Source organism: Panicum virgatum, chromosome 5N (assembly GCF_016808335.1).
Source record: "Panicum virgatum strain AP13 chromosome 5N, P.virgatum_v5, whole genome shotgun sequence".
In the NCBI taxonomy this organism is placed as follows: domain Eukaryota; kingdom Viridiplantae; phylum Streptophyta; class Magnoliopsida; order Poales; family Poaceae; genus Panicum; species Panicum virgatum.
The window spans coordinates 3681246-3708685 of NC_053149.1; the positions used below are offsets into that span (position 1 = coordinate 3681246).

A 27440-nucleotide genomic window follows, 5' to 3' on the forward strand; every position below is an offset into this window, starting at 1 on the left:
CCACCTGCCAGTACGAAGAAACGAATGCGTTTCGTAAGCGGGCTGGCGTGTTGTCTAGAATACGTCTTGTGGGCCGCGGCCCGCTGCTCGAGCTCTTGGACGCATCGAGGCCGCCATCGATTTCCCGATTTCGCTCGCTTCAAGCCGCCTCCTCGCCTCCTAGAATCTTCGGGGCGAGAGCGCCGCGCGACGCACCGAACCGAACGCCACCGGCCATCGCTTCCCAATCCGTGCTGTACCTCCCGCTCCTAAACCCTAGCCGTCCTCCTCGCCGCCGGCGACCACCGCTATGAGCCGCTTCGACGGCCGCGCCGCGGACCCGGGCTCCTACCGCGACCGCCGCAGGTAATTAATCAACCGCCCCGGTCTCCCCGCCCGCGCGCGGGCTCTAGACCCATGAGCTCTAGCCGTGACAGCGGCGAGCTGATTGTGACACTCCGCTTTGTGTTCCAGCGAGGGGGCGTTCGGGGGCGGGTCGAGGGCGTTCGCGGCGCCGAGTAAAGGGGATGCTTCTGCGGCGGCGGAGCTGGATGGGCTGCCGCGGTTCGAGAAGAACTTCTACGTGGAGTCGCCCGCGGTGGCCGGCATGACGGAGGACGAGGTGGAGGCGTACCGCCGCCGCCGGGAGATCACCGTCGAGGGCCGCGATGTGCCCAAGCCGGTGCGCGACTTCCGTGATGTTGGCTTCCCAGGTATGATTTTGCGGTTGTTGTTTTCTGCAACTACTCTCAATTAGGTAAATCAGGAGGGGATGGAATTTTGTCCAATGTTTGGCCAGAGCTGAGCGTGGTATCAATTCGAGCCAAACAATGGAATATCATCTCTTAGTTATGACACCAAGCTGAGAGGGCTTAAACTTATGCTACTACACGAGTAAGATTAGTGTTGAAGCAACTTATAATTTCTAGCAAGCCCTAAGAACCTAATAGGGCATTATGTTTAACTGTGTGCATGCTGCACCACAGAAAACATATATAAACAAGCTTATAAAGTGGCATTACAAGTTGTTAGTTGTGTTATCATCACAACTTCTGTTTAGATACAGACATCGGTCATTGCCAGTTCCATTGAAATGAATTATCTACGATTAGAAGACTTGCAAGGAAAGTAAGACAGGACACTGAATTTTAACTTGGTGGCCTTTGCTAACAACTTACGGCATGTTCCAATGTCCTTGGACCTTTTGATTTCTGGCGTGGTGGCACCTCACATGTTGGAGCTGATTCTTCAACAGAAGGTCCTTTGCCTTTACTTTCTAATTCTATGTACTAGTGGCAAATGCATTGGTTCTCAAAGCAGTCTGACTTGAGGAAGTACCCAAATTGGATTCTGTGGAATGGGGAACCTAGCTTGTACTAAATGTACCATTCATAACGTTGTAATTAGCTTGTATGACTTCCCTTATCTATATTAGCTACCATATCAAAGATATGGTATGTCCTTTAAATCAGGCAGCACTCCTTTTGCATGTAGCAGTCAGTACACTTTTCTATTGTGCTGTGCATATTTGCATATTTATATATTTTAAGGTTGACATTCGTGGCTTCACTTCCATTTTTCAGAATATGTGTTGCAAGAAATCACAAAAGCTGGCTTTGTGGAACCTACTCCTATCCAATCGCAGGGTTGGCCAATGGCTCTTAGGGGTCGTGACCTTATTGGCATTGCAGAGACAGGATCAGGGAAAACTCTTGCTTACCTTTTACCTGCCATTGTTCATGTGAATGCTCAGCCTATTCTTGGTGAGAATATGTTGCACTGATGCTTTTTTTTCTCAATCATATTTTGGAAACATCCTGGCAAAAACCCTTACTAATATATCCGTTGTTGTTGAAGCTCCTGGTGATGGTCCAATCGTCTTGGTGTTAGCTCCTACACGTGAGCTTGCTGTTCAGATACAGCAAGAGGCAACCAAATTTGGTGCATCATCGAAGATAAAAAGTACTTGCATCTATGGCGGTGTGCCAAAAGGTCCACAAGTTCGTGATCTCCAAAAAGGTGATATCCCCTTCTTCTGCATGAAGGAAACTTTGTTGGTCTCTATGTTAAGTTTGATTGATTGTAGTATGCTGTTTGCTTGTGGTCTCCTCTGTGGACATATCACAAAACCCTACGTAGATGCATGGATGAGGTGTGACTTGGATCTGAAATCGGATGAAAAGCTTAGCATTACCTGGATTATATTAATTTTGTGTTATGTTTTTTCATGCCAGGTGTTGAAATTGTTATAGCCACACCAGGACGACTAATTGATATGATAGAATCACATCATACAAACTTGCGAAGGGTCACATATCTTGTTCTAGATGAAGCTGACCGGATGCTGGACATGGGCTTTGAACCTCAGATTAAGAAAATTGTTTCTCAGGTATACGTCTTTCTTTGGCTACTACATGGAATGCTGCATTTCATAATGGTTCCTCTGTCCCTGTAAATGTGCATGTAAACCAATGCTTTGATAGTTATGTTTGTTTTATATTTCAGTATATTGTGCTTTTATCAATATCTGGATAAATGTAGTAGTCATGTTGAGGGTGTTTGACTAGTTTCAGTTATTTCTAGAAAAAAAAACGATTATTATTCTTTTATGTGATATCAAAACCTCATCTGTTATTACAGATTCGTCCAGATCGCCAGACACTATACTGGAGTGCTACGTGGCCGAAAGAAGTTGAGCAGCTAGCAAGGAATTTCCTTTTTGACCCATACAAGGTATATCCTATAGCCCACCCAACATTTTGCCTTGCATTCGTCCATTTCTACTGCACGCCAACACAGCTGAACTAATGTGATGCAGGTCACTATTGGTTCTGAAGAGTTGAAGGCTAATCATGCCATTGCACAGCATGTGGAGATATTATCTGAGAGTCAGAAGTATAACAAGTAGGATTTGCACAACTTTTTCCATTTCCCACACATCATTCAACTAATGGTTTAACCATACTTTTATATGTATGGTAAGGCTGGTAAATCTACTGGAGGATATAATGGATGGCAGCCGAATTTTAATATTTATGGACACCAAGAAGGGATGCGATCATATTACTAGACAACTTCGAATGGATGGTTGGCCTGCTTTGTCTATCCATGGTGACAAGAGCCAAGCAGAACGAGATTGGGTCCTTTCTGAATTTAAGTCAGGCAAAAGTCCTATTATGACAGCCACTGATGTCGCTGCTCGGGGCTTAGGTATGCAGAACTACTCTTAATGTGATACATGAAATGTTTCTGGAGAAACTGATACATATTGCCCATGGGAAACAGATGTCAAGGATGTAAAATATGTTATTAACTATGACTTTCCGGGATCGCTCGAGGATTATGTTCATCGTATTGGTCGAACTGGCAGAGCCGGCGCAAAAGGAACAGCTTACACCTTTTTCACCGCAGCTAACGCCAGATTTGCCAAGGAACTTATCAATATTCTAGAAGAAGCTAGACAAAAGGTCAGCTCTGAATTAGCTGCTATGGGTCGTGGGGCACCACCTCCTTCTTCAGGTATTTTTCCCCCCTTTGGAACAGTCTGCTTGTAGTTTTGACAAATGAAAGTCTGTTATTCCTGAGGTGGTACTGATTCATTGATCATCTGAATGAGTTGGAATATTCACATTTTTGCAGGTTACCGTGATAGATATAGGGGTTATGGGGCTGGCCGACAATGGAGTTGACATTCAAATACTTAGTTGAAGCTAAGAGTAATGCTTTAGTTTGTTTGTGGATGGCTATGTTGTTCTGGCTCCCTGAACATTTTGACTAGTATTCAGTAAAGATGGATTCATAAACTCTTGGGTACTAACTTGGTCTCAATACTAGAGAAGTGGCATAATGTGATGCATTTAATTTCATTAATTTCTTTCATAGTTTTCAGACTGACAGCATCGCCTCTTAGTTTTTTTTTCTCTCTATCAGCATAGAACCTCTTTGTTTTCTATTAAAGAACATAAAGCGACCGCGCATGTAGTGTGGTGGGTTGGCGTGGACAACCAACCGGCCAGGGGATTCAAGCCCCTATATGTGGCCATTCTCGTCCGGGTTAATGCTCAGATGCCGCCAAAAAAAAAGATCATCCTTGCTGGCAAAACCAGGGTTTGGGGGTTTTCTCGACTGGAAGAAGGTTGAGCTGCTTCTTTAAAAAAGGTCGTGGGGCTAGTCTTACCCTGACTGCTCGAGTTTTTTTATTGAACAGCTCAATAAATTTAGATTGAAAATTTGTTGCAAGACTATGTAGTATTGTTGTTATGCAATGGTAATCGGTTTAACACTGTAGTTTTGCAATGAAACATCTTTGATCCACCCTTTTTTATCTTTTTCTTCCATCTCCATTTTCTTTACATATCGTGTTTGTCAGATATCAGATAGAATGGTTTCCAGGCTCCATAGAATTTCTCCCATTTCTGTGAGTCAAGTTGACAGGCCATCCACACCTTCATAAAATAATACCTCTTGTAGGTTGCCTGGTATAGCAAGTAGGGTATGTTATGGCCACATGTTCTATGAAGATATTCTGAAGGGTTATTTTTTGGTCTCCCGTCTCCGTGAAATATGTTGTGGCCATGAACATGCTTCCTGCTGGGCTGCCATACAGGTCGTGTGATATTTGCTGGCTGCCCAGCATAGGATGATTTTGATCTAAACAAACTTCCTTGTCAATTACTCAATAATCTCAATTAGGACTGGGAACTTCAGAGGGACAGTAATTGTCTCGTATCTACATCTACCTCTTTTGCTTAGTTTTTTTACTTCAATGCAGCATAATTCAATGTTCATCTGAAGTTGCAGTCTGAAATTAATAACTCTGTAATGACATGTGGTTCCCTTTGTAGTGGGCTAGTGGTTGCTATTGACATATCGACATCTTGCTTAGTACGGTCTTCTGCTTCCTGCCAGCTTTTGCTGTACTGACCCGAGGGTAAACAAGGATTTGGCAGAAGATGGATTTGTGGTAATCACTGCTGTTGTGCATCTAATACATCTGTCAATTCTCAATTGGAGCTATCGGCCATGTCGGTGAAAACTGAATTTTGTCTATATTAAGGGCCTCATTCAGTGGTTGGTTGCAGTGTGGTCCATGGATGATTGTTTGGAACCTGTCTGCATGATTTCGTAAATTTTATCACCATGTATTGTTAATAAGATGATACCATCGGTTTACATTCTTGTTATATTAAACAAATATTGCGCATCTCTATTGAGTCCAAACTTATTTCCTGATCTGTTTTGCTACTTCAAAAGAGTTAATTTTTGTAGATGGTTGTTGCATATCGTTTGTTCTTGATTGATCATCTCCTATATTCTGTATGCAATCTGGAATTTTCTTTGCTTGCCTTCGTATCGTCTTTCCTCGCTGGTGTTTACATTTACTTTTGGACAAACTCGATCTTTTTCTGGGGTCATTGAATGTGATCTGGTGTTGACATGATGGACTAACCTTGGAACCTTTTTAATCTTCAATTTGCCAATGTTTACCGGGTAATCGTCCTTTGAACTTGCAATGCAGGTTGGCTTACCCTCGTTCTTCAATGCATTGTGAAGTAAAGTACTAGTGTAAACACAGAGGCTCCATCTGCTGTTCACCCAGATGCTGTGGATAAGCTATTTTGCCAGTGATCTAGCTCAAGCTTTATGTGGATATTCAGTTGCTCTGTTGGCACTCTAGTGTTACCCTTGTTAGTCTTGGAATGTTTGAGATCATCTTTCTTTGCCGTCCTTGTATTGCTCCCGGAAATGAAAGCCTAGCATTTTTCCAAGAAAGGAGATCTATTCCTTTCTTCTTTCATTGTTTGCATTTTTTTAGTGCAGGGCAAAGGCAACCACGCCCACGGGCCTCGTCTCGTCGTCCGTCGCTACACATCTGATGACTTTTAAGTTCTTGTTTGGATTAAGTGTTAGGGTATAGCAACTGGTTTAAGTCTCAACTTTAACCTCCAGACAATACCCTTAAATCCTACGTTCACTCTCAGGTGAATTTAATTTCTGATGTAACACCCATCCACCAGTTTCAATGACATATGGGTCCGGTCCAACGTGGTTTACTGACATGTTTGTGCCTTGTCCGGTCCAATTGACTGTAGTACACAGACATGTGGGCCCGGACCCACGTGACAGTGTGCTAATGTAATGCGCTACTGCAGACTAGGAAGCCCGTCCCTACCGTCGTCTACCCGCCGCCAGCACGACTCCTCCTTCCCGCTTGAACAGCTTTTCCGCTTCCTCTCGGTAGTCTCCGGCGCCGGCGAGCTCCTTCACCGGCATCCCTCCCCCTTCCTTCTGCGCGCTTCATTTTCCTCGTCGTCGGGCTCCCCGCCTCCGCAGCCACAGAACCGAAGCGGCGTCGATGGGAGGCGAGGCCACGAGTGCCGGCGGCGGGGGTTTCCGCGCGCGGATGGAGCACTACCTGTACAGTGGAGAGAAGAAGCACGTCCTCGCCGGCATCGCCATCTTCGCCGCCGTCTTCGGCGTCCCGTGGTACTTCATGACCCGAGGTGAGTCAGAACCCACCCCCCCCCCCCCCAACACCCCCTGCCCTAAAACCCTAACCCTATTCCATTCCTCCTGAGTGTTACGGTGAATTGCTCCGAATTTTGATTATTCGTCAGGTTTGCTTCTGCTAGAGTCCTATTCTGCACTTCTATGTGATACGCGGTTCCTTCAAGACAAGGCTTGGCCTTTCGGGATTAGCTCGATTTGTATTGTTCTTGGCTGATCTCTGATTTTTGGAATGGATCTGCACTGTGCAGGGTAATAAGATCTAGGGTTTTGTTCCCTTAGGTAGTAATGCAGTTTTATCTTTTTATACGAGCAGATCGATAGGTATTGTATTGAGGGTTCAACATAGAGATTCAGTTGCGCTTTTGCATTCTTTTGGAACCTGTAAATGAAGTTATGTTCAGATTTGTCAGACTGTTTAGGTGCTCGATGGTTTTGGTTTTGTACTTTTATTCATTAGCTCTGTGTTTGGGCAATTATTCAGTACAAGGTGAGGCCTAAGAAATGCATGAACCATCAGCTCGCTGCTCGCGTGTGTGATTCCTAAACAAAGTTTCATGGTTAGTATGCACAATCATAAGCTTAAAGAGCAGTATGCAAATCTCCAATGTGAAGGCAGAGCTTGCAATATTGCCTGTACTGAAGAAAATTGGATTTTCAATCTGTACCCTTATGTTTGTTGACATAGAAGTTGTGTTTTGCATTTTAGTTTGCTAACATTGGAAAAGACAGTGGATCTCTTTAGCTTCAAAGAGACAATTTAGCAGAATAAATGTAGTCTGAACTATGTATTGATAATTAGCCTAATTCTTCCATCATGATACTTAGTTTTGGAGGCTCATATTTGTCGTTTTAGTGAACTAGACTGCCATTGAAATGCATCACCTTTAATTGAAATCGAAGCCCTTCAACAGTATCTCTCTGCATATGTTTGGCTTCCAAAACAGTATGCACTTACATATGGTTGTCGTGGTCTCGTGGAGAGGTTTCCCCATTCCTTCACTGCATCTCCACTGCTCATCGTCCTGCATATGTTTGGCTTCCAAAACAATAAGCACTTACATATGGTTGCCGTGGTCTCGCGGACTTAGGTTTCCCCATTCCTTCACTGCATCTCCACTGCTCATCGTCCCCAAGGCAGCAGCACCACACGCTCAATCCCATTCATACTTTGCTGCAGCAACACCTCCAGAATCTCATTGTCCCCTCCTAGTATCTGAGAACCTCTAGCAGGAGATGATGACACCGTGACAATGGGATGATGATCCAGCCTAAAACAGGACATCAACCCTGTGCGACCCTGACTCTTGTATTGGGATTAAGGTGAACTTTATTAGGATCATGTTGCACACAAGTCTTAGATATCCTAGTAAGTAGATCATTTTGTTAACCATAGTACTACAAAACTGTTGAGTACCTTAGTTCAAAATTGGATAATTATGGCCAAACCTGTAGCTTGTGAAAGAGAAGCCCAAAAGGCATGGCTTGTAAAGGACAAATGACACTGTGCTTAGAGGAGTTATGCACAGCCTTTGCTTTCAAGTAATTCGGATAAACCCCTTCTTGAACAGGCCTAGCAAAGTTGAACTAACAGATAAGCTGATAGATATATTCATGTGACTAACTTGCTCGTCTAAGAACTATCCAAATGCAGCAGCTCATCTCCATAGGGTTTTGTCTCACTGATCTTGTTCCTGACTTGAACGTGAACACCCAAATATGACTACTGTGTGCTCTGGTCTGGCTGGGCCTATGTCCACATTAAAAATGGTTTTCTGCATTCTGGATTATCTGGATCATAGTATATTCAATGACAACTGGAGATTGATGTTGGATGTCTTCTTATTTTCCCTTGTTGATACAGTTAACCTGTTCTATTTAATATATATCTAAAGTTGGTACCATCATATTTTAATGGCATTCTTGAGTTCTTGAATTATGGCAAATCCGATAAAGCAAATAAACAATTTTTTGTATCATCTAGCTAGCTGTTGATCTTTATGTTGGCTGGGTGGTTTCTGCTTGAGTTTCTTGTATAAGCAAGGCACCTGTATCCTAAAGTGTGTGACCTATTCATTGTAGGAGCAAAGCATGAATCTCATCAAGATTACATGGAAAGGGCTAACAAGGCGAGGTCGGAGAGGCTTTCTTCTGGACAGCCATCGGCACTGAAAGAATGAAGTAGTAGTGCCTATTCTGGCCCCTGACGTCTAGAGCTCAGCATACTCTTTTTTGTTTGTAATCAGAGGATTTTGGTCTATTGTGAAATAAGCAGATATCTTTCTTATCTCGCTAGATGTAGAAAATTGGTGTAATACACACCAGAAAATTTGTCTACTGGAGCCTACGTTTCCGTCTGATATTCTCGAGGGCATGACCCATACAGAAGTCTTGCAATATTTTCTACCTGTTGCGTAGTATTTCAGCTAAATGTTTCCCTACTATGACTTGGTGTTCTTTGGTTAAAATCTAAGCTTTAAGTCTTAACTTTCGGATCAGGGGGAACCTTTACTAAGTAACCATAACGGTACAAGGAATGTATGGTACTAGTGAGCTCGACGGCCAAAGCTTATAGTGGCTATTTTGTTTCTTAGGTTAGCCGGTGCATTTATATTCGTTCGTCTATGGTTTTTTTTTCTTTTCTTTTGTTTCGGAGATGATGGGAACAAGACGTCGAACAATTCTGAAATGCCTACCACTATGTGGTCCGCTCCACCGGGAAGGAAAAAAACGAATAGGTTCATATGATGCCTCCTTCAACTCTTGAGTTTGTCTAATACTGACAAATAAACTCTAAATACAGTTTAGTTTCAGTTTGGATACATAATTTTTAATTCCATTTAGTTTTAGCATCTAAGTTGAGTCCAAACAGTTTACGGACAAATTGCAACGGCTTTTTAATTTAAATAAGAGAAATTATTTAGACACAAAACACATCAAAATTTAAGAAAAAAATCCTGGGGATTCTTTGGGATATAAGGAATCCTATAAAAAGTAATAGAAGTTGTGAAAGGTCTACAGGCTTCAAATAGAAGTCTTTATAAAGTTGGCTCATGTCATCTATGATAATATCTCTTCATCATCTGCGATGACTGGCCTTCCATTATTTTGTGTTTTTTGTTGAAGTGTGCCTGCAGTATAAATATTTTTTCATTTTCTAGATATTTTTAAATCTTTTATTCAAAAACTTGTTAAACTCTTTTCACAAGCTGTAGTTATTTTTATGCGCTTCCTTCTGTCCTAAAATATCTCAATAACTTTCTAATTTCTTTTGAAGTGTTTGATTTGTTTTCTTATTTTCCCTTTTTTTTCTGCTCAGGGCATAACTAAACATAATTGAAAATCGAGGGACACAAACTGAACCGTATTACAGTTATTGTCAAAATGAAACAAAGCGAAGAGTTGAGGGGGCGAAATGATCTAGTTCCAAAGAAGAAAGAAAACGCCAGCAATGAATCTGTTCATCCCCTATATATATGTACTGGCTGCATCACTCGTAGCGGTGAAAAGGTAGAACAAACACGGCTGCTGCCGTAGTTTTGCAAAAGCTCCCAAAAGCTGGGGTTAAACCAGTAAGGCCCCGTTCAGTTTGCGATTTTGGGGTGAAAAGTTACTGTAGCACATTTCGTTGTTACTTGACAAATAATGTCCAATCATGAACTAATTAGGCTTAAAAGATTCATCTCGTGCTAATCAGTTAGACTGTGTAATTAGTTATTTTTTTATGTACATTTAATACTTCATGCATATGACCGAATCGATGTGATGGTTACTGTAGCAATCTTTTTGAGAACTAAACGGGGCCTAAGTTTTGGCCTTGCCAGTATGCACAGATCATCTTCATCTTTCTGGAGCCGTCTTTAGATTGCTCCCTGGAATGAAAACCTAGCGATTTTCCAAGAAAGGGGGAGATCCAGGCCCTTTCTTTCATTGACCCTATTCTGCTCTAGCAGCCTCCAGCCAGCCAGCAGTGTTTTACTCTCACGCCACTCCAACAGCAGCCTCCAGCACCAGCCAGCCAACAGTGTTTTTCTCTCACACCACTCTAGCAGCAGCCTCCAACACCAGCACAGCGAACAGAGCCATTGTGTGCAGCTTTAGTGCGGCGCAAAGGGCAAACACGCCCACATGTGGCTGGACCATGAGGCCACCCAAGCGTGCGGGCATCAATGCCCTGCCTGCCTGCCTGCCTCTCTGGTGTTCGCATAAGCTGTGCCTCGCACTGAGAGGATGGAGGAAGAACAGCAGAGGCCCAGGCCAGCCAGACTTTGTGTTAAGATTGTAGCTGCAGGCACTGTTGACAATTTTACCTGAAGAAGGGCATGCGTGCCAACTCATCGTGGTGAGGATGAGAGGCTTGAGAGGAGAACAAGAAGGTTCTGAACAGAACTTCAGATACCATGAGAACACGCATATGCAACACATACTTGGGCCGCATCGAACTGCTACAAGACGTACATGGCTGGCATTGCCTCATGAGAAGAGGTGATTTTGGATGGTTGGCAACTTGAGTTGGGTCACTGGCCTGCCCGCCTGCTCATCTGTTACAATACACCCCTCTTGAGAAAGCGTCCCAAAAAGGATCCGGTGCGTTTACCCTTTCCTCCAATGGAGGGACAGGGCATTTTGTTTGCAGATGCAGCATGGAGGTAGCAGGAATCATCAAGATCACACAAAGGCAAAGCTGGGATGGATGGAGTTCCTTAAGGAGCTTTTATTTTCCGGTCCATTCCATCCATCAATCCAATCCATTTCTTTTCATCTATCTCTCTCTAGGCCCTATATAGTATGGTACTTGTCTCCCCCCTGCCCAAAGCAACGCAGAAAGCATGCAGGTGCAGTCGTGCAGATGCAGTGGCCACCAGGCCACCAGAGTCCACAGTCCCAGTTCCCGGAGACAAAGCTTTCCAATGGTCAAAGTCCTATCAGCATGTAACGCTAGGACCCATTCCTTTGATCACAATCCAGCACCACTGAATCTTTAATTTCATTTCATTTTAGCCGGGCATCATGTCATGGACCATCCCAAATCCCAATCCCTTGAGACATATATAGTACTCTATACTAGACGCCATGCATACATGATGGGACGTCATGGCTAGTATAACCCTATACTAATACTAAGCTTAGCACTAATCATATAGTATTAGCTAGTAAACATGCTTCCTGGCCGATCAATCTTCCTAACCTTCCTCTTCCTCTGTCTCTTCTGTACACCTCCACATCCAAATGCATAGCAGCAACGCATTTTGCCGGGACCCATAGATCAACAATGTGTACATGTTCTTGCCATCTCGAAATGAAGAGGGTCCTTGCTTAGCTTCATGGATGCTATTCGAGCCTATAGATGAAGATGATAGTGTGTAGTAGAGGTCGTTGCTGCGAATCCGATCTGAAATCTGCATCAACTCAAGTCATCCACAATGCAAGCGGCGGCTGGCCAGTCAGTCCTTGCTGGTGACCTTGATGGGCATGCCTCGCTTCAGCCGCACGGTTGGGAAGTTGACGATGTGGTCCTCCTCCGCCACCCACCTACAAAGAGCAGCAGAGCAGCAGCCAGCAGGAGAGCATCGTCAATTCAATGCCATCGATTTCGCCAAGCAACAACACGATGTCATGCGTGATGAATGGTTTGATCGCCATGAAAACGACCTGTGCTAGCTGCTTAATAGTGTACCCACAAGAAGCATGAGGAGGGAGAGCATCCAGCCCTCGAGTTTTTCGTTCGATGGGTTCTTGATGACCATCCAAAGCCCTCTTTATCCACTGGCCAGTCAACACATCGCAAAGAAGGGGACAAAACCATATGCCGAGAACCATTTTAAATTCGTGCTTTTCGACAGCGGCCATACCCATACCCTGGCACGTCGAGGCACTGAGTGTCTGGCTGACTGATTGGTCAAAGCGTTGGAGATTTTTTTTATTATTCTGGGCCAGGCACAAGTCATCGATCTGATCATATCCATCCGGATGGACGACGGTGGATTGGTTGGGTCGAGAACCTAACGTTCACTCATACATGTCTCCACTCCCCCCTTCACTTTGTCTGAGGGAGCAGATAGACATAGACCAGGTGTACCCAACCAGGCGCACACTTGAGACTTGAGACATGGCTCAACTCAACTGTGCTTTGCTATGCCATACCATTGATACCAAGACCAGGCGAGCCTACAACAGGCAGAGACTGAGGCGTGCAGGGCCGACACGTGCGGCTGCTGGCGCTGTAGCAGCGCGCGCACGGGTGTGGCTGTGCCCCCACACGTGCTGGTGCCTGCTGTGCTGGGGGCGCGCATGTCTTCGCCGCGGGCCGCAGCTACCCTGCCCAATCCGATGCACACGTCCCCGTCCATGGCCACGCTCTCCAGGCTTTAGCGCTGCGCCGCTGCCGCTGCCTGCCTGCCTAGCTTCGCCCACACGTGCGGCCGCGGCCCTCGGCGGCTCGGCGCACGCGCGTGCGCTGGCCAGCAGCGTTCGCAGGCACATGCAGCAGTGTAGATGTAGGTAGGCGCGCCCTAGGTTTGGTGTTCTGTGGGCACGTATGAGTTATGACTCGGTAGTACTTGTGCGGCCATGGCGCACGTGTGGCCCCACGCCGGCCGAATCGATCGAGGCCCTGTAGTACTACTAGCACACATTTCTCGAGAAAAGAATCTTCGATGCATGGAGTACTAAACGAAATTTATTTGCAAAACCTTTTCACGGATGGGTATAACTTTTCACGACGAATCTAATGATAGTAATTAATCGATGATTGGCTACAGTGATGCTACAGTAACTATCCTCTAATCGTGCGGTCAAAGACCTCATTAGGTTCGTCTCGCGAAGTAGTACAACGCTGTGGAGTTAGTTTTGTAAATTAACTTTATTTAGCACCCCTAATTATTGGTCAAAGTTTTTGTGCTATTTGTGCTAAGGCAAACCAAACAGGGCCCGAGATGAACCCCGCCTCTATGGCGTAGGTGTCGGTCCCCTTCGTCCTGGGCTTGGACTGGACCTCCTTACTCCCCTAGGTCTCTCATCTCACTGTACCACCAAGGATCAAAGATCCAAACATCGATTCGCTAATTATTGGGCCATCTCCATCGTAGCTTTACTTTTTCCATTTCTGAATTTGCCCATCTCAATCAAAAGTGTGATATAAGTATCGTGAGCATTAAATTTGCTGATATGTGAGTCATTATAAACTAAGAGAAGGAAAATTTTCATAGGATGAGTTATCTAGTTCACAGTCTTGGTAACTATGTAATAATACTTTCCATTGAGACTGGCCTAAGTGACGGTCTAAGTGATGATAAGGTCGCCATTCCCCCGACCATGGTGCCATTCCCCCGACCATGGTTGTGAACTTCTGATGACATGAATTCAGTTAATGGGCGTCATCAACGGGAAATCTTCCGATCCTTTCCACCTAGGTTGAGTGGAGGATGGCCATCCTATCTGCTCTCCCTGAAGCATGGGGCCCGCAGTTGCTTCTCACCTTAATGCTTCAGTCATCCGGACTTAGGGGGGCAATGGGGGTTTTTGGGCTCGGACCTGGCACGCAGTCTTGAAGGGAGCTTAGGGAAGCGGGTGGCGGTGTGGCGAGACGCCGGTGGCACCACCGGAATTGGCGGAGGTAGCGAGGCAAGCAAAGATTCATCATGCTAAGCTAGGGCAAGTCCGGCGGTGCAAGCTACTAGAGAGCAAGGACGGACGACGGTGTGGGGGTGAAAGGAGTGGGTGAACAGTCAACCTCGCTCGGTGGAACATAATAAGAGGGAAGATCAATCAATCATGCATGCATAAAACAGCTAGGGTAATTTCAATTTCCATGGAATTCATTAAAAAAGAGAATGAATTCCAAATGGGTGGGATCTTGTTAGGGGACTGTATGGGTTGTATGGACGGACGAGATTGATCCATACCTGAAGCTGGTGACCAAGTGATGCAGAAAGATGGAAGCTTCCAGCCTGGCCAGATCCAGGCCTGGGCACAGCCTCTGCCCACCACCAAAAGGAGTGAAGCTGCTGGTGCTCGTGTCCTTCTCCTGTTCATGATCAAGTTGTTGACCAAATTAACGCATTATTAGGTTTCCAAATCAAATCTCGATCATTGTAAGCCTCACAAATAGAGTAGCCCCACAATGATCATTCATTGTCAGCAATCATCTGCTTAGAATAATCTATACTAGCATAGTAACATTTGAGACCTTTAACCAATCGTCAGTGCAAAGGATTATGCGGCTGTTTTCTCGACCAATGCATACTTAAGTTGCTAGTTATTTCCAATATTAGATACGTAGCGCAGTCGAAAACCGAACAGACTTGAGCATGCTAAGAACAACAATGCAAAAATCTGACAATAAATGGCCTCTGTAATTTTCATGCCATACTAGGTGTTAGTACAAGGCAATTCCATGCATGATGAGCTATAGGAGTAAAACCCACAAGTTAGGAGTCCCACAAGCCCAACTCATCAAATTCCAATTATGCTGGTGTTGCCTAAAGGAGTAGCAATTGGATGAACATCTCTACCAAATGTGGGGCTCAATCTTACCTTCCACCTCCATGGATTGAACCTGTAGGGCTCATCGTAGTGCTTGTCGTCGAGGTGGACCGATCGGAAGTACACGAACACGCACCAACCTTTGGGGATGAGGTGCCCCTTCACCTCGACGTCCCGTACCGCCTTGCGCATGATCCCGTTGATGATGTTGCCCATCCGCAGTGTCTCCGTTATCACCTATAATCCAAATATTTTATCCATGTAGGTTTTGACGGTAAAAGAAAATATACAGATCCTAAAAATCCATCATCATTGATGACATAGGAATTTAGAGGTGATGAGGATGATTGGGTATACTTACATGTTGTGTGAATGACAGTGACATGTAGTCCGTCCACTGCAAGGTCTCACCCATGTCGGTTTTTCGCCTCTTGAGCTGCATGTTCTCCTCCTGGCCATTGCAGTTTGGTTAGTTTCATTATTGCAGAAAATGACCACCACACTTTTATTTATGGGTTTTATTTATTGTTGCTGGACGAAAAATAGAAATCAAAATAGATAGGCACGTTCTCTAACAGTAAAAGGCAAGCAGAGGTTTCAATGGCTTGCTTCATTGTTTCACGTGGCATCAAAACTGAACAAGGTGGACAGAATAGTACTTTTCTCAGCACTGCAGCGCTGTGAATGGGAACTAGTAAATCACATGATGCTGCTTCAGTTACTGCAAGAGGCCATGCTTCCTAGCTAGTGGAATCTTTGTCCTATAATTTCCCAAGGAAAATGCTCATGTTAGGAAAGAAAGAAGACTTATTTCGCCCAATTGATGGTGCGTGAATTTGTACATGTTTAGGCGCACGTCGCCATCGAATGCACTAACTGAACAAATTAGGTTTGTCATCATGCCAACCAAGTGCCAAAAGCAAGGTAACAAGAGTTTGGTGGCATGACAACGTCCAGTTGAAGTGACTAGATGCACAATAACATGACTATCGCTCGACCAAGTAGATGGCACATCATGGTACAGAGCCTCTTGTGGAGAAGAATGACTACCACTGGCGTACGTATTCGCTCATGGTATACGTATGCTCCGCCATGAGTCCTGACCCCAACAATGCCGTTTTCTCGACATGCAAAGGAGGCAACGTTTGACAAATGCTAGTGCGAGGTTGTTATCCATTGAAAATTATGCATGAAAGCCACCCGAAAAGGAAATGTAGAACACCGGTCAGCACCAAAATTAGCTGCGCACGCACAGGCTCCACTCACCTCCAGTTGTTGCAGAGCAAGAGGGCACTCGCTGAGGTACTTGACGGCGAGCGTGATGAGCACCGGCACCGAGTCCTCCGCCGGGATCATCAGGTCGATCATGTTGTCGGATATCAGCTCGTCGGTGAGCTCGTCGCTGCCGCCGCTTATGAGCACGTCGATGGCGTCGCGCGGCGGCGCCCGCGGCCCCTCGCCGCCGTCGAGGACTTCCAGCCTCCTCCTCCTCTTCTCCTGTATGATCCTCTGTATCAGCCTCGCCATCCTCTTCTTGGCCTGGCCAGGCAACAGATGCAGCTTCAGTGTGACAGATAGAGACCCGGACAGAGGTTCAGAGGTTAGTGTAGAGTGCTAGCAGGATCGTAATGTGTGTGCGCGTACCTGGAGGGATCTGTAGAGCCTCGTCCCCGGCAGCTTTATCGGAAGGGACATGAGGCCGACAATGAATTCCTGGAACTGCTGCTTGAGCTGCCGCGTCTCCGGGCCTGCCTCCAGCCCGATCAGACCCTTCACCAGGATCTCGAACACTATCTGCTGCCACAACACATGCATTATTCACTACTCACTGCTCTGCGATACACATAAACGCCATTCCTTTCTTCTTTTTTGCTAAGCCCGTTTATTTACCAAAAATTTTCACCCAAAAATTTTCATCTCCCCTTTGAACACATGTATGAAGCACTAAATGTAATTAAATAACAAAACTAATTACACAGTTTGGATGTACACGACGAGACGAATCTTTTGAGTCTAATTAGTGCATGATTAGCCATAAGTACTACAGTAACCCACATGTGCTAATGATGCGTCAAAGGCCTCAAAAGATTCGTCTCGCGGTTTCCAAGTGAGTTCTGAAATTAGTTTTTTAATTAATGCTCGAAAACCCTTCCGACATCTGGTCAAACATTGACGTGACACCTAAAAATTTTCACGTTTGGGAACTAAACACCCCCTAAAAGATCACTGGGGATGCCAGGATTCAACAGGATGCTGGAGCCCTGCTACTGATTCAGCTGATCTGAATTTCCTGTGAGCCATCAAGAGCAGCCTGCCTGCATACAGGACCTCCAGCTCCTAGCATGCTAGACTCTTAGAATTTCCTGTGAGTGCAAGGAGCGAGTGGTGTCTAGACAGAACACATGAAGTACTGTGGTACTGGTACAGTACGGTCTGAAGAATCTAAGGTGTATTTTTTAGTTGCCGGTAATTCGGAGGGGCCCCACCGGGGCATGTATTTAAGGCGCGCGCGTGCGGAATTGAATGGGGGGAGAACAGCAGGTAGGCACCAGCAGTGCCCCAACTCCCCCCAATGCCATTGAAAGATACCATACCACCACGCCCACTCGTACAGTGATACGAGTACGCGGCCGAGTGGTATGGTATGGCACGGCATGGTGACCGAGAGAGAGAGACGGGGCCACTCCTTTCGCGGCCTCCGATAGCTGCTTCCATGTGGTGACACGGCCGCGCACGTGTGCACGCCGGCAGCGCCATTGGTCTGCGCGCCACCATGCCATTCCTTGATTCCTCTCTCTCTCTTTCTCTCTGGTGTTCGATCAAGAAGGCAAGGAGCTAGCAGGCGGGCGGCAATGGAGGAGCGCGCAGGCGCAGAGCAGTCATCGCCAATCACCATGGCGTGCTGCAGATGGTACTAGCAGAGGCAGAGCAGAGAGGGCCGGGGCACGTACCGCCTTGGCGTGGTCCTGGATGCGGATGCGCGCGCCGGGGCCCTGGGCGCGCCAGGCGGCGAGCGCGGGCGCGAGGCGGCGCTGCATGCCGGCGGTGACCTGCGCCTTGAGCTGCGGCGACTTGAAGAAGGCGCCGACGAGGCCGTGGACGCGGCGCTGCAGGCTGCCGTTGATGAGCAGGATGGAGGACTTGCCCATGAGCTCCGTCAGCGAGCGCGGGTACCACGGCACGAAGGCGCGCGCGTCGCTCTGCAGCACGAACCGGCTCACCTCCGCGTCCGACGTCACCACCGTCGCCGACCCGAACAGGTGCGACCGGAACACCGCGCTCCCGTGCCTGCACAGCACAGCTAGCGCCGACACGTCACCATGCCACGTACGCTCGCGCACCACGCCGGCCGGAGAGGAGGCCACCGCACCGAGAGGATGGAAAGAGAGCTAGGCGGCGCTTACAGGCGGCGGCGCTTGTCGACGAAGGCCTCCGGGCGGGACGAGTAGGCGCAGGACACGAAGTCCAGCGTCTCGCCGACGAGCGGCCACCCGAAGCTGCCGGGCGGGAGCCGGGCCGCCTCTTCGTTTCTATCGCTCGCGCCCCGCCACCGTCCGGGCCAGGACACCCCCGGCAGGAGCAGGAGCATGCTACGGGACAGCAGCGTCCACAGGCCGACCGCGGCGGCGGCAAGCAGCGTCCACAGCGCGACGGCCGCCGGCCAGAGAGCGGCGGTGGCCGGCATGGCAAGGTGTGTATTTCTGCACCCACCGAGCACTCGAGCTGTGAGTGAACGAAGCTAAGCTAGCTACGAGAGGACGAGGGAGCAGAGGCACGGCACTTGCTTATATGTAGTGAACCAAGTGTGAAGTGCAAAGTACTTAAGGACACGAGAGAGGGGGGGGGGGGGGGGGGGGGGGAGACGAAGAAGAAGAGAAGGCAATTTTTAAAATTTCATTATCTATTTTGAAAATATAGCTTTCAAAGCACTGGGTTTTCTCGATGGATGATTTAAAAAATGTTTTTTCGTGTATAGTCCCCACGTCTATGATTGTGTGTCGTGGCAGGGGCAGTGTCCTACTGTTGCTCTCTTCTTTCTTTCTCGTTGTTTTTGCTCCTTGAGGGTTGCGAAGTGAGAGTCCCGAGCAGAGGTGAGGCGAGGCGACAGGGCTCAGCCTCAGCTGCTGCCCATGAGTCATGAGTGATGCCCAATGCTCAGCTCACCCCCTCGTGCACACGCCCGGGCGGGCCCACACCGATAAAAAGGGAGGACCCGTCCTCTTTCTTTTTTATTATTTTGACCAGTAGCAGAAAATCCATGGAGACATTACCACAAAATCCTCTACTGAATCCTAAACTTCATTTACGTACTAGAAAAGAAACAGAAAAATAAAATTGATGCATATCCGTAGCTGCCACTGATACGGGGTGCACTGAAGAGAGAGATTTTTGGTGCCTGGACATGAGACCAGGAGGCTCATTGAATAGAGTGAGCCTGAGCTAAAGCTCTACTAGCCTGCAGCTACCAAAAAAGATTCCTAGTGTGGTGGCGCTCCTAGGCGAGCTAGGCATACCCACAGTACCACTAGCGCCAGTTGCAGTGCGTCCCACGACAAATCTGTGCACACGTTCGGTTTGAAAAGACATGCGAGTGCAATCAGTGCCTATCCCTATCTTGCATCTGCCGCTGGGCCTTGGCCAAAGATGAAATCTCTCTCTTTTCTCTATTTGATTTTGAAGAGATAAACTTAAAATGGGGAGTGAATGAAGAGACCAGTGCAGGGGATTCAAAAGGTGATCCACACACTACTGCCGGCCGGGCATGTGTTGGTCTCGCGATCGGCTTGTAATCTAGCATTTGTTAGGGTTTATAGCTAAGCTAATGGGGACTCACGTGGTGCCCATCTCTCCAATTTATCATGTCCCTTTCTTGGCCGTAGGCTGCCGACTCGTCACGAGGGATAAGGCACAGCCAAGCCACCGTACCACCTCACGGCTCCTGCTTAGCAGTAGTAACATTTTTAGTTCCGAATTGAACCCTTTTGCCATCATATGATTTGTATACCATTCGTGTCTTTGGTGATTTGGTCCCATGAAAAAAATCGGCCGATAGGGAAAGACTGCCCCCATGGTTTTCTATTGTTGGAAATTGAGGTGGCCCTAATACCCACTGAGTTGAGGATCTACCCCTATGACATACCAACTTACTCCAGAGTCGGTCAGCTTCTAGTTACTTAGTGTACCGGGTCCTTTTGACGGCAAAGCCGCCTTTTGCTTCCGTGTGGGACCGAAACTGGCGACCAGAGGGGGGTGAATGGGAGCCGATCAAAATTTCTTCCGAAATCTGAAACGTCGGCCTATATCCCAAAATCACCGCAAGCCCTCCAACCTAGGTCAGTGAGAATAGCTATGGACAAGCTATCTCGAAGCAGAAGACCCAGGTCGCAGCGCGGAAGCAAAGCGAGTCGAAATGCCGAGCTGGACTGCAGAGACCGGTCAGACCGGTTGCACAGGCCGGTCAGACCGGTCGGGCTGGGAATTCAAACTGCAGACCGGTCAGACCGATCGCTCACAGACAGCCCGCCAACAAAGCTCCAAATGTCAAATCTCGAGCAAACGAAGTCCAAATTCAACGAAACTTGGAGGAAAGCTTCGCATCTACCCCATGAACATATTCCCAAAAGATCTTTCCCAAAAGATTCACGGATCGAGAGAAATCGAGGAAAGATCAAAGAGGATTGGGGTTTTCTCAAGAACACAAAATTGCCAATTCGTGAGAACTCTCGATTCCAGTAGGTTTAGCACTTGGCTAGAAGAATTAGAATCGTCACAAAGAGTCCTTCAAACCACGAATTAAAGGGTTGGTCTCCTCCAAACAAGAAACACACCAAAAGAGGAGAATTGAACCCAAAACGCAAGAGAGAAGGGGAGGACGAGATGCTCAGCACACACAAGTGAATCACAAACAAATTTTATCCATTAAATCTCAGAGGAATTCACCTATACAACAGCTAGAGCCTTCCGCCCATCATCCACCCACTAGATTGAAGAGAATAGCTATAATCTAAACTCTCTTTGCGTTGGAGTCCTTGGCCCTAACCTAGAACAGGGGTAGGGAGAAGGAAAAACCCAGAGAAAACAAAAGACTCAAGAGACTCAACCAGCCATGGACTGGTGGGGGTTTTTATACCCAGCTGCTGCGGCCAGACCGGTCAGATCGGTCAAGGGGACCGGTCAGACCGGTCGGGTCTGCAGCAGCCTGCTGTACACCCTCGATCGACAGCGGAGCTTCTTTCTTCGACTCGAAGTATTTGCTGCGATGCCGCCACGTCGACGAAGTACTGGTCCGCGGTTTTGGAGGGTCCGCGAAACCCGGGTAGGTGGCCGGTTTTGAGAAAACCGCCAAAACCTCACGCGCGGGAAGATTCCCGCCTCCATGCCGTGGCCCTAGACGCCGTTCCCGCCTCAGCCTTCTGACGGCCCTAGACGCCGCCCGACGCCCGTCACCTCCTCGCCCGCAGCGAGGCCCTAAACGCCGTCGACGCCCGTCGCCTCCGTCAGTCCCGAGACCGACGCCCGTGCCTCCACGACTTGGCGTCTTCAACCGCCGTCCGCCTCCTTGGTTTTGTGGCGCAAACCAAGAAACCCGCCTTCCGTCGCTGCTTGCGCCCTCTATCCAGGAGTGGACGCCACAGCTGCCGCCCGGTCCGAGCTCCGGTCCCGGCTGCCCTTCACCGCCGTCCACCGCACGGTCCATCGGCTACAGCACCTCCACGGCATCTCCCCGTCGACACTCGACGCTCGTGTACCTGCAATCCAAAGACCAAGCGCACGATCACACCGCACGATTGACACGCGCGTGAAGAGGCTGGGCCGATGATGGCTGGCTGGTGTCGTCACGCCGCGGGACGATGTCATGATGAGCTGCGTCGGCAACTGGTGAAGACGAATCAGCTGGGTTGCTCCGCGACGCGACGCGGGGCTGGGGCTCGTGAGCACGTGGAAGCACGACGGGGACGGGGTGGCGGTGTGATCGGCGCGGTCTTCGCCATGGGCGTCGCATGCCCGAGCCTAGCAGCGGTCGTGTGCAGCAGCGCCGCCGCGCATCGAGCTCGGGCGCTGAGGGCCCAGTCGCCCCGCGCTCCAGCTCCGCATGGCGAGCGCGTGCCGCTGCGGCCCTCGCTCCCCGCCGGTTGCCGCGGACCTCGGCGCCCTCGGTCCTCGTCGGCTGTCGCGGCCCTCGCTCCTCCCAGGCCGCCATGGATGTGCTGTTGAGGATGTTCAGGCGTCGGTCCTCACGGCGAACATGGGTAGATGCGCGATGGACAGGAGTCCAGCGGCAGCTGGCAGGCCAGTTTTGATGCCGCCGCCGCTGCGGGCTTGGAGAAGAGCATGGCGAGCCCGCCGCCGCCCCGAACCGGGCTCTGCTCCCGGGAGTTGCTCATGCTAGGGCCCTCAGCGGCGAAGTAGGGCCACGCGCTCGCCGCGCGGAGCCGCAACGGGGCGCGCGCTGCGCTGGGCCGCAACGGCGTGAGCCGGCGCCGTCGCAGCAGGCCGGCGGGACGCGGGGCGTGGGGTCCGCAGCAGCAGGCCGGCGGGAGGAGGCGGGGGGTGGGGGCGCAGCAGGGGCACAGCCCGATCTAGGATTAGGGGATGGGGCATCGCGGGAGGCATGGGGTGGCCGGGTGGGATTTTTTTATCGATCTGGCGCCCATGCGATGGATGCAGGGGTAAAAATGTCTCAACACAAATAGTTTAACACCGTTAACATCAGATTTTGACGGTAATGGCACATAGGGGATGAGAAATTATAAAGGATGGCATAGAGGGAATGTGCTAATTTTCAATGGCACATAAGGGATGAACTATATTTCTCAGTGGCACGGAGGGAATTGACTCCTCTCTCTCAGGAACCCTCTCTCTCAGGAACATCGTGTCACTCACTGCGATATCGATGGACAGAAATTTCTGCGCATCCCTCAACAGGAAACAACTCAGATCCCAAAGGATGATTGCTCCCCGTGCTCCAGAAAACCTGACCGAGCCGTGAATGACAGTTCTATCCCAGGAAACAACTCAGATCCCAAATCCTATCCCAGGAATCCAGCTGTTTTTATCATTCTTTTCAGGATTCTAACAGTTCTCAGCTTCTAGCGGCGTGTTCTATTAGCAACTGAGTGCAAAACCACAGCAGAATGACATACTCTCACAAGCAAAGCAATCCTTCAATACCCACTGGAATTTCCTGATTGCCGCCGGGTCTAGAACCCTAGCCGGCTAGCCCACAGGATGCCACTCCATGCGGCCAGAAAAAAAAATGGACGTGTAAAGAAAAGGAGCACGAATTCTCGGGCAGTGTGGCATCAAGCAATGATCGTGACCAGGCCCATACGCCCACCGTACCGAAATGATGCAGATCACACTCCGGTTACTTGTTAAATGGAGCTTTTCTTCTATCTGCCCCCACACCTAAATAAATCACTAGCGTTGTTCTAGTCTTTTAGCTCCACCCCAGTGATTTGATTAACACGGCCACACAACCATGGATGGGCCAGAGATTTTGATTCTGTTTTAAGGCAGCTCACCCAGTCGGCGCTTCACCTAGTTACCTCAGTGGGAAACCAAGGATCACCATTCTACTTAGCTTAAACAAAGGCCTGATAAGCTACTAGTTGATCTAGGGTATTAGGAAAATCTTGCACTTAGAAAGCACAGCGCAATAACAAAGTAACAGCAAAAGCAAAACCTTGTTGTGTTTCTAGCAAGATTTTCCTGGGTTCTGGTCAAATCCAGTAGTGAAACGAATGGTATGCAGAGAAGCTGCTAGGTGCCGTACTTGGAATTGTGCTTTAACAGGTCAGGGGCCTATTTTCCAAATAATCCATTCCCCTAAATTAGATTTGTTCAGATGGATTTGACATTGGAAAGTAGGAAGCCACAATCTTCGTGCTAAAGAAGTAAAAACCTGAGGAAATAATCAGCGACACCTTACCTGAATTTGAAGCCGACGCGATTAGGAGGTGCAGATATGGAGTTTCCATCCCACTGCATTACAAACGAAGAGTTATCTTAAGAAGCTCCAAAATTGCTGATACACAAGTTTTTACACGACAATCCAATATAAAATGCTGTTAAACTTTCTTGTAAATTTTGTTCATGATGCACACAGAGTAAAATCTAATATGCAGTGGAGGCGGCCCAGTTTTGGATTTAGATTGGCGCCAATCATTGGGACTTGCCAGAATATCTCGGTCAAGGTGATGTGAAATGCCAGCTTGATAATGCCCCGACAGTCACTGAAACATTCTTCTAACCCTAACCCTAACAAACAGAACGGGCTAACTAGATACTGTACGGGCATCAAGATAGCTTGAAGCTTCAGATACCGATTTGACGACGACGGGCTACCCAATCCTTGGCAAGGTTAGTGGAAGAAAACAGGAAAGTCACATGCAAAAAAAACAAAACAGCCCGTCGTGCGTGCGCAGAGGGGCATCACATTGGGATCGCAAAGGAAGGAGCAAAAGGAATCAATGATGGGCGAGTGCAACAAGGACAGAGGCTGCAAAAAAAAGTATTTCTGGGCAGCAGAGCAGTGGCCAAAGGCAAAGGGGGATCTCAATAGTGACCATGCACAGCTGCTTGCTCCTATTGCCTGCAGCTGACGAGGACACTGGTGAGTTGCAGTTCAGGTTTTACGAGCGCGGGTACAAGAGACATGTACAGTGGCAAGATGGGCTGGGAGGTTGATTGATCAAGACCAGGAGCAAAGGATCTGCGTATGGGGCAACAGAAGCAAGTACAGTCCCACTTTCGGTCCTTGAAATTACTCCCTCCTTCCCTGTTTATAAGGCATACACGTATATCAAGATTCAAACCTTGTCATCTTTGACCAATAATTTGACTATTAAATTTTTATTTTTATAATGCAAATTTCATATGATTGGATTCATAATCAAATATATTTTACAATGATTATAAGTTTATAATCAAAAGTGATATAATATATGATAAATAAATGGTCAAAGTGTTGTTTAGAAGACCGTGTCATGTTCCACCATGCCTTATAAACGGGGAAGGAGGGAGTAGTGCCCACAGATTATCTGCAGTCTCGCAACATCATGGACTTGATGGGTACGGTGTAGTTTTCCAGTTAGGCCACGTTTAGTTCCCTGAAAAGTGACTACAGTACCTATCACATTAAATTTTTGGACACATACATGAAGCATTAAAGTCACATCGAATTTTTGAACATATGCATGGAGCATTAAATGTAGTTGAAAAAAATAACTAATTACACAGTTTAACTAATTAGAACGAGACAAATCTTTTAAGCCCAATTAATCTATGATTTGACATTAATTACCAAATAACAACGAAATGTGCTACAGTAGCCAACCCCTAACTTTTCCACCAACTAAACGCCGCCTTACCATGATAGTACTCCTAAACGGTAAAGGCCAAGATGCCGGACAGTGCTTTGTGCAATGATGTGAAATGAGAATGCTGGGTATGAAAGTATTGCAGAATTACAACGGTAAAAGAAAGGAATGATAGGCGAGGTAAATTTTACTCAGTACAGCAAATACTGACCATGAGATCTATAGAGCAACAGTATTGCTGGCATAGGCAGGCTTCCTTTGTTTGTCTTGAGAATTATTTAGTGTAAATTAACCTGCAGCTGATGCCAGTACACCTGTTTCTCCTGGCAGACCAGCGCATATTACCACCATTTCAGGAGTACGGTCATGCAAATCATGCAAGGAGCCCTGCGAGAGGAATGACATTGATAAAATACGAGGCAGAATTTACTCAGCAGTTTAGCAGATCTAAGAACCTGGTGCATAACAAGGATATGACTACACTGAGCATTTAGTCTTCCATACAAATATTACAAATTTTTATGGCAAGGGAGAACAGTACTTAATATAGTCTTCAAAAGAAAAGGACTGTTTAATATAGATGTATGGACCAACACTCCCACTTGGCAGATCCAGTTCATACAGTGAAGTATTTTTAGTACCAACTAAAGCAGAATCACATTAAGACCTAATCACTGCGTTCGGCTGGTCTCCAGCCTCCAGCCGCTACAGTATTTCTCTCTCACATCATTCCAGCTCCAGCCTCCAGCCACCAGCCAGGTAACAATATTTTTCTCTCACATCACTCCAGCTCCAGCCTGCCGAACACGGTGAATATGGACCGTGGCAATTAAGATAGCAAACTACCAGACACCAAATGTGCACATTGTCTGCATAACAAAATCAATAAAAGAACCTATTAAAAATAATAAATTGGGTGGCATTTGGACCCTCGGTATTTATAGCACACACTGTTTCACTATTACCGTGTTACCGGTCCCTGCAAGATTGGAACAAGGCCACGTTTGCTAGTGTTCACTACCTCATCAGTCTCCATATGTCCATGGCATTGTCTGGGAGACCAGCTTACGGCTGGCACCTCTTTGCCTGCGGTACGCTGCCCAATTATATTGAAACAGCAGTGGAACACATGACCATTACACTCCTCGCCTCCTGCTGTGTTGCATTTATCACTAGATCACATGCCACCTCAAGTTAAAGGTGCAGGAGATTCAAGCAATAGGAAGTGTAAAGAAGTTGCGATTTTCAGCACAGACTCTTAAAGTGTAGTTTTCTGACATGGAACGTCCATACAAGTATAGTTGTGCTAAAACCAGTTATTAAAAGTGTAGCTTTCTGAAATCTACGTACTAAAATTAGATTAAGCTAAGAGCTAGACAAGCTGGTCTGCTATCGAGCATTGGTCCCAGCTGTTTCTAAAAGTACACTGTTTTTTATGCAGAAAGCATCACAGCAATTAGTTGACAACATATGAACTGAAACAGTGAAATGAGGTAAAGGTAAAGGTGTAATGTAACTAAAGGACAGATAGTGCAAGTACCAATGTTACCATTTCAAAATATTAACGATCTTTGTGTGCTCGAGCCCTGCACAATATTGGAGGATAGGATCCAAATTATCTCATCGACATTACTCTGGACCCAATGATGTTGAAGTTACAGGAATTCATCGTTGCCATTGTTTTCCTGGACCCTCACACATGTTATGAACAAATGAAAATAGTCAGAGGAACATGAATTGAACTTCAGCACAGTGATTGCCAGCAACAATTCTCATATAACATGTCCAATTTCTGAATCAACCATGCCTTTTAACTTGAAGGATTTATATTTTATAGATAACAACATCAATTACTATTTCAAGGAAATAACTGCAGTATAAATACAACAATGTGAACTTAGATGACAGCTACCAAATATGAAGATGTTTTTCCTAGTTGCTGTGACTCAGTTTTGCTAACTGGTAGGGTACTTCAAACCATACTTAGAACATGCTGCTGCTTACCTCCCACTGCACCTGCTTCTGCAGCATCTACTGTTGTCATTAACCCATGACAATGAAAACACAAATTGTCTCATGACAATACCTTACATGTGGCCAATAGTCACTTAGATAACGAAACCAAGCAGATTACGAAGTTTACAGAAT

At 47.2% G+C, this 27440-nt stretch overlaps 3 protein-coding genes across 4 annotated transcripts; 2 read left to right on the forward strand and 1 right to left on the reverse strand.

The window, feature by feature from the left end:
* Window positions 1-85: 85 nt before the first annotated feature.
* Window positions 86-3845, forward strand: LOC120673792 (DEAD-box ATP-dependent RNA helicase 20-like). The gene is made up of 10 exons (XM_039954796.1): window positions 86-345; window positions 454-692; window positions 1563-1742; window positions 1837-1998; window positions 2214-2368; window positions 2620-2712; window positions 2798-2883; window positions 2963-3189; window positions 3265-3498; window positions 3619-3845. Exons 1-10 carry the CDS (start codon window positions 290-292, stop codon window positions 3666-3668), a joined length of 1482 nt encoding a protein of 493 aa, XP_039810730.1. The 5' UTR covers window positions 86-289; the 3' UTR covers window positions 3669-3845.
* A 2288-nt stretch (window positions 3846-6133) lies between these two features.
* LOC120673795 lies at window positions 6134-8927 on the forward strand. Its single transcript, XM_039954798.1, has 2 exons — window positions 6134-6482; window positions 8569-8927. The coding sequence occupies exons 1-2, from the start codon at window positions 6335-6337 to the stop codon at window positions 8664-8666; spliced, it is 246 nt and encodes an 81-aa protein (XP_039810732.1). The 5' UTR covers window positions 6134-6334; the 3' UTR covers window positions 8667-8927.
* Window positions 8928-11438: 2511 nt separating this feature from the next.
* Window positions 11439-18775, reverse strand: LOC120673797 (cytochrome P450 90D2-like). 2 transcript variants are annotated; one of them, XM_039954800.1, is made up of 8 exons: window positions 18375-18775; window positions 17922-18258; window positions 16615-16764; window positions 16237-16509; window positions 15332-15421; window positions 15022-15207; window positions 14391-14512; window positions 11439-12018 (listed from the first exon to the last, which is right to left on the reverse strand). In XM_039954800.1, the coding sequence occupies exons 1-8, from the start codon at window positions 18653-18655 to the stop codon at window positions 11931-11933; spliced, it is 1527 nt and encodes a 508-aa protein (XP_039810734.1). In that variant the 5' UTR covers window positions 18656-18775; the 3' UTR covers window positions 11439-11930. The 2 variants fall into 2 exon arrangements, with proteins under 2 accessions (XP_039810734.1, XP_039810733.1); XM_039954799.1 differs by having other exon boundaries at window positions 16615-16767.
* Between the last annotated feature and the right edge of the window lie 8665 nt (window positions 18776-27440).

Excerpts from the sequence above, each read along its gene's own strand:
- LOC120673792 (XM_039954796.1), top strand. The coding sequence starts at position 290 with ATGAGCCGCTTCGACGGCCGCGCCGCGGACCCGGGCTCCTACCGCGAC. Across the intron at positions 2,884-2,962 it reads GAGAGTCAGAAGTATAACAA|GCTGGTAAATCTACTGGAGG; the intron begins GTAGGATTTGCA and ends ATGTATGGTAAG. Across the intron at positions 3,499-3,618 it reads GGCACCACCTCCTTCTTCAG|GTTACCGTGATAGATATAGG; the intron begins GTATTTTTCCCC and ends ACATTTTTGCAG.
- LOC120673795 (XM_039954798.1), top strand. The coding sequence starts at position 6,335 with ATGGGAGGCGAGGCCACGAGTGCCGGCGGCGGGGGTTTCCGCGCGCGG. Across the intron at positions 6,483-8,568 it reads GTGGTACTTCATGACCCGAG|GAGCAAAGCATGAATCTCAT; the intron begins GTGAGTCAGAAC and ends TATTCATTGTAG.
- LOC120673797 (XM_039954799.1), bottom strand. The coding sequence starts at position 18,655 with ATGCCGGCCACCGCCGCTCTCTGGCCGGCGGCCGTCGCGCTGTGGACG. Across the intron at positions 15,208-15,331 it reads CACTGTCATTCACACAACAT|GTGATAACGGAGACACTGCG; the intron begins GTAAGTATACCC and ends TTTGGATTATAG. Across the intron at positions 14,513-15,021 it reads TCAATCCATGGAGGTGGAAG|GAGAAGGACACGAGCACCAG; the intron begins GTAAGATTGAGC and ends GATCATGAACAG.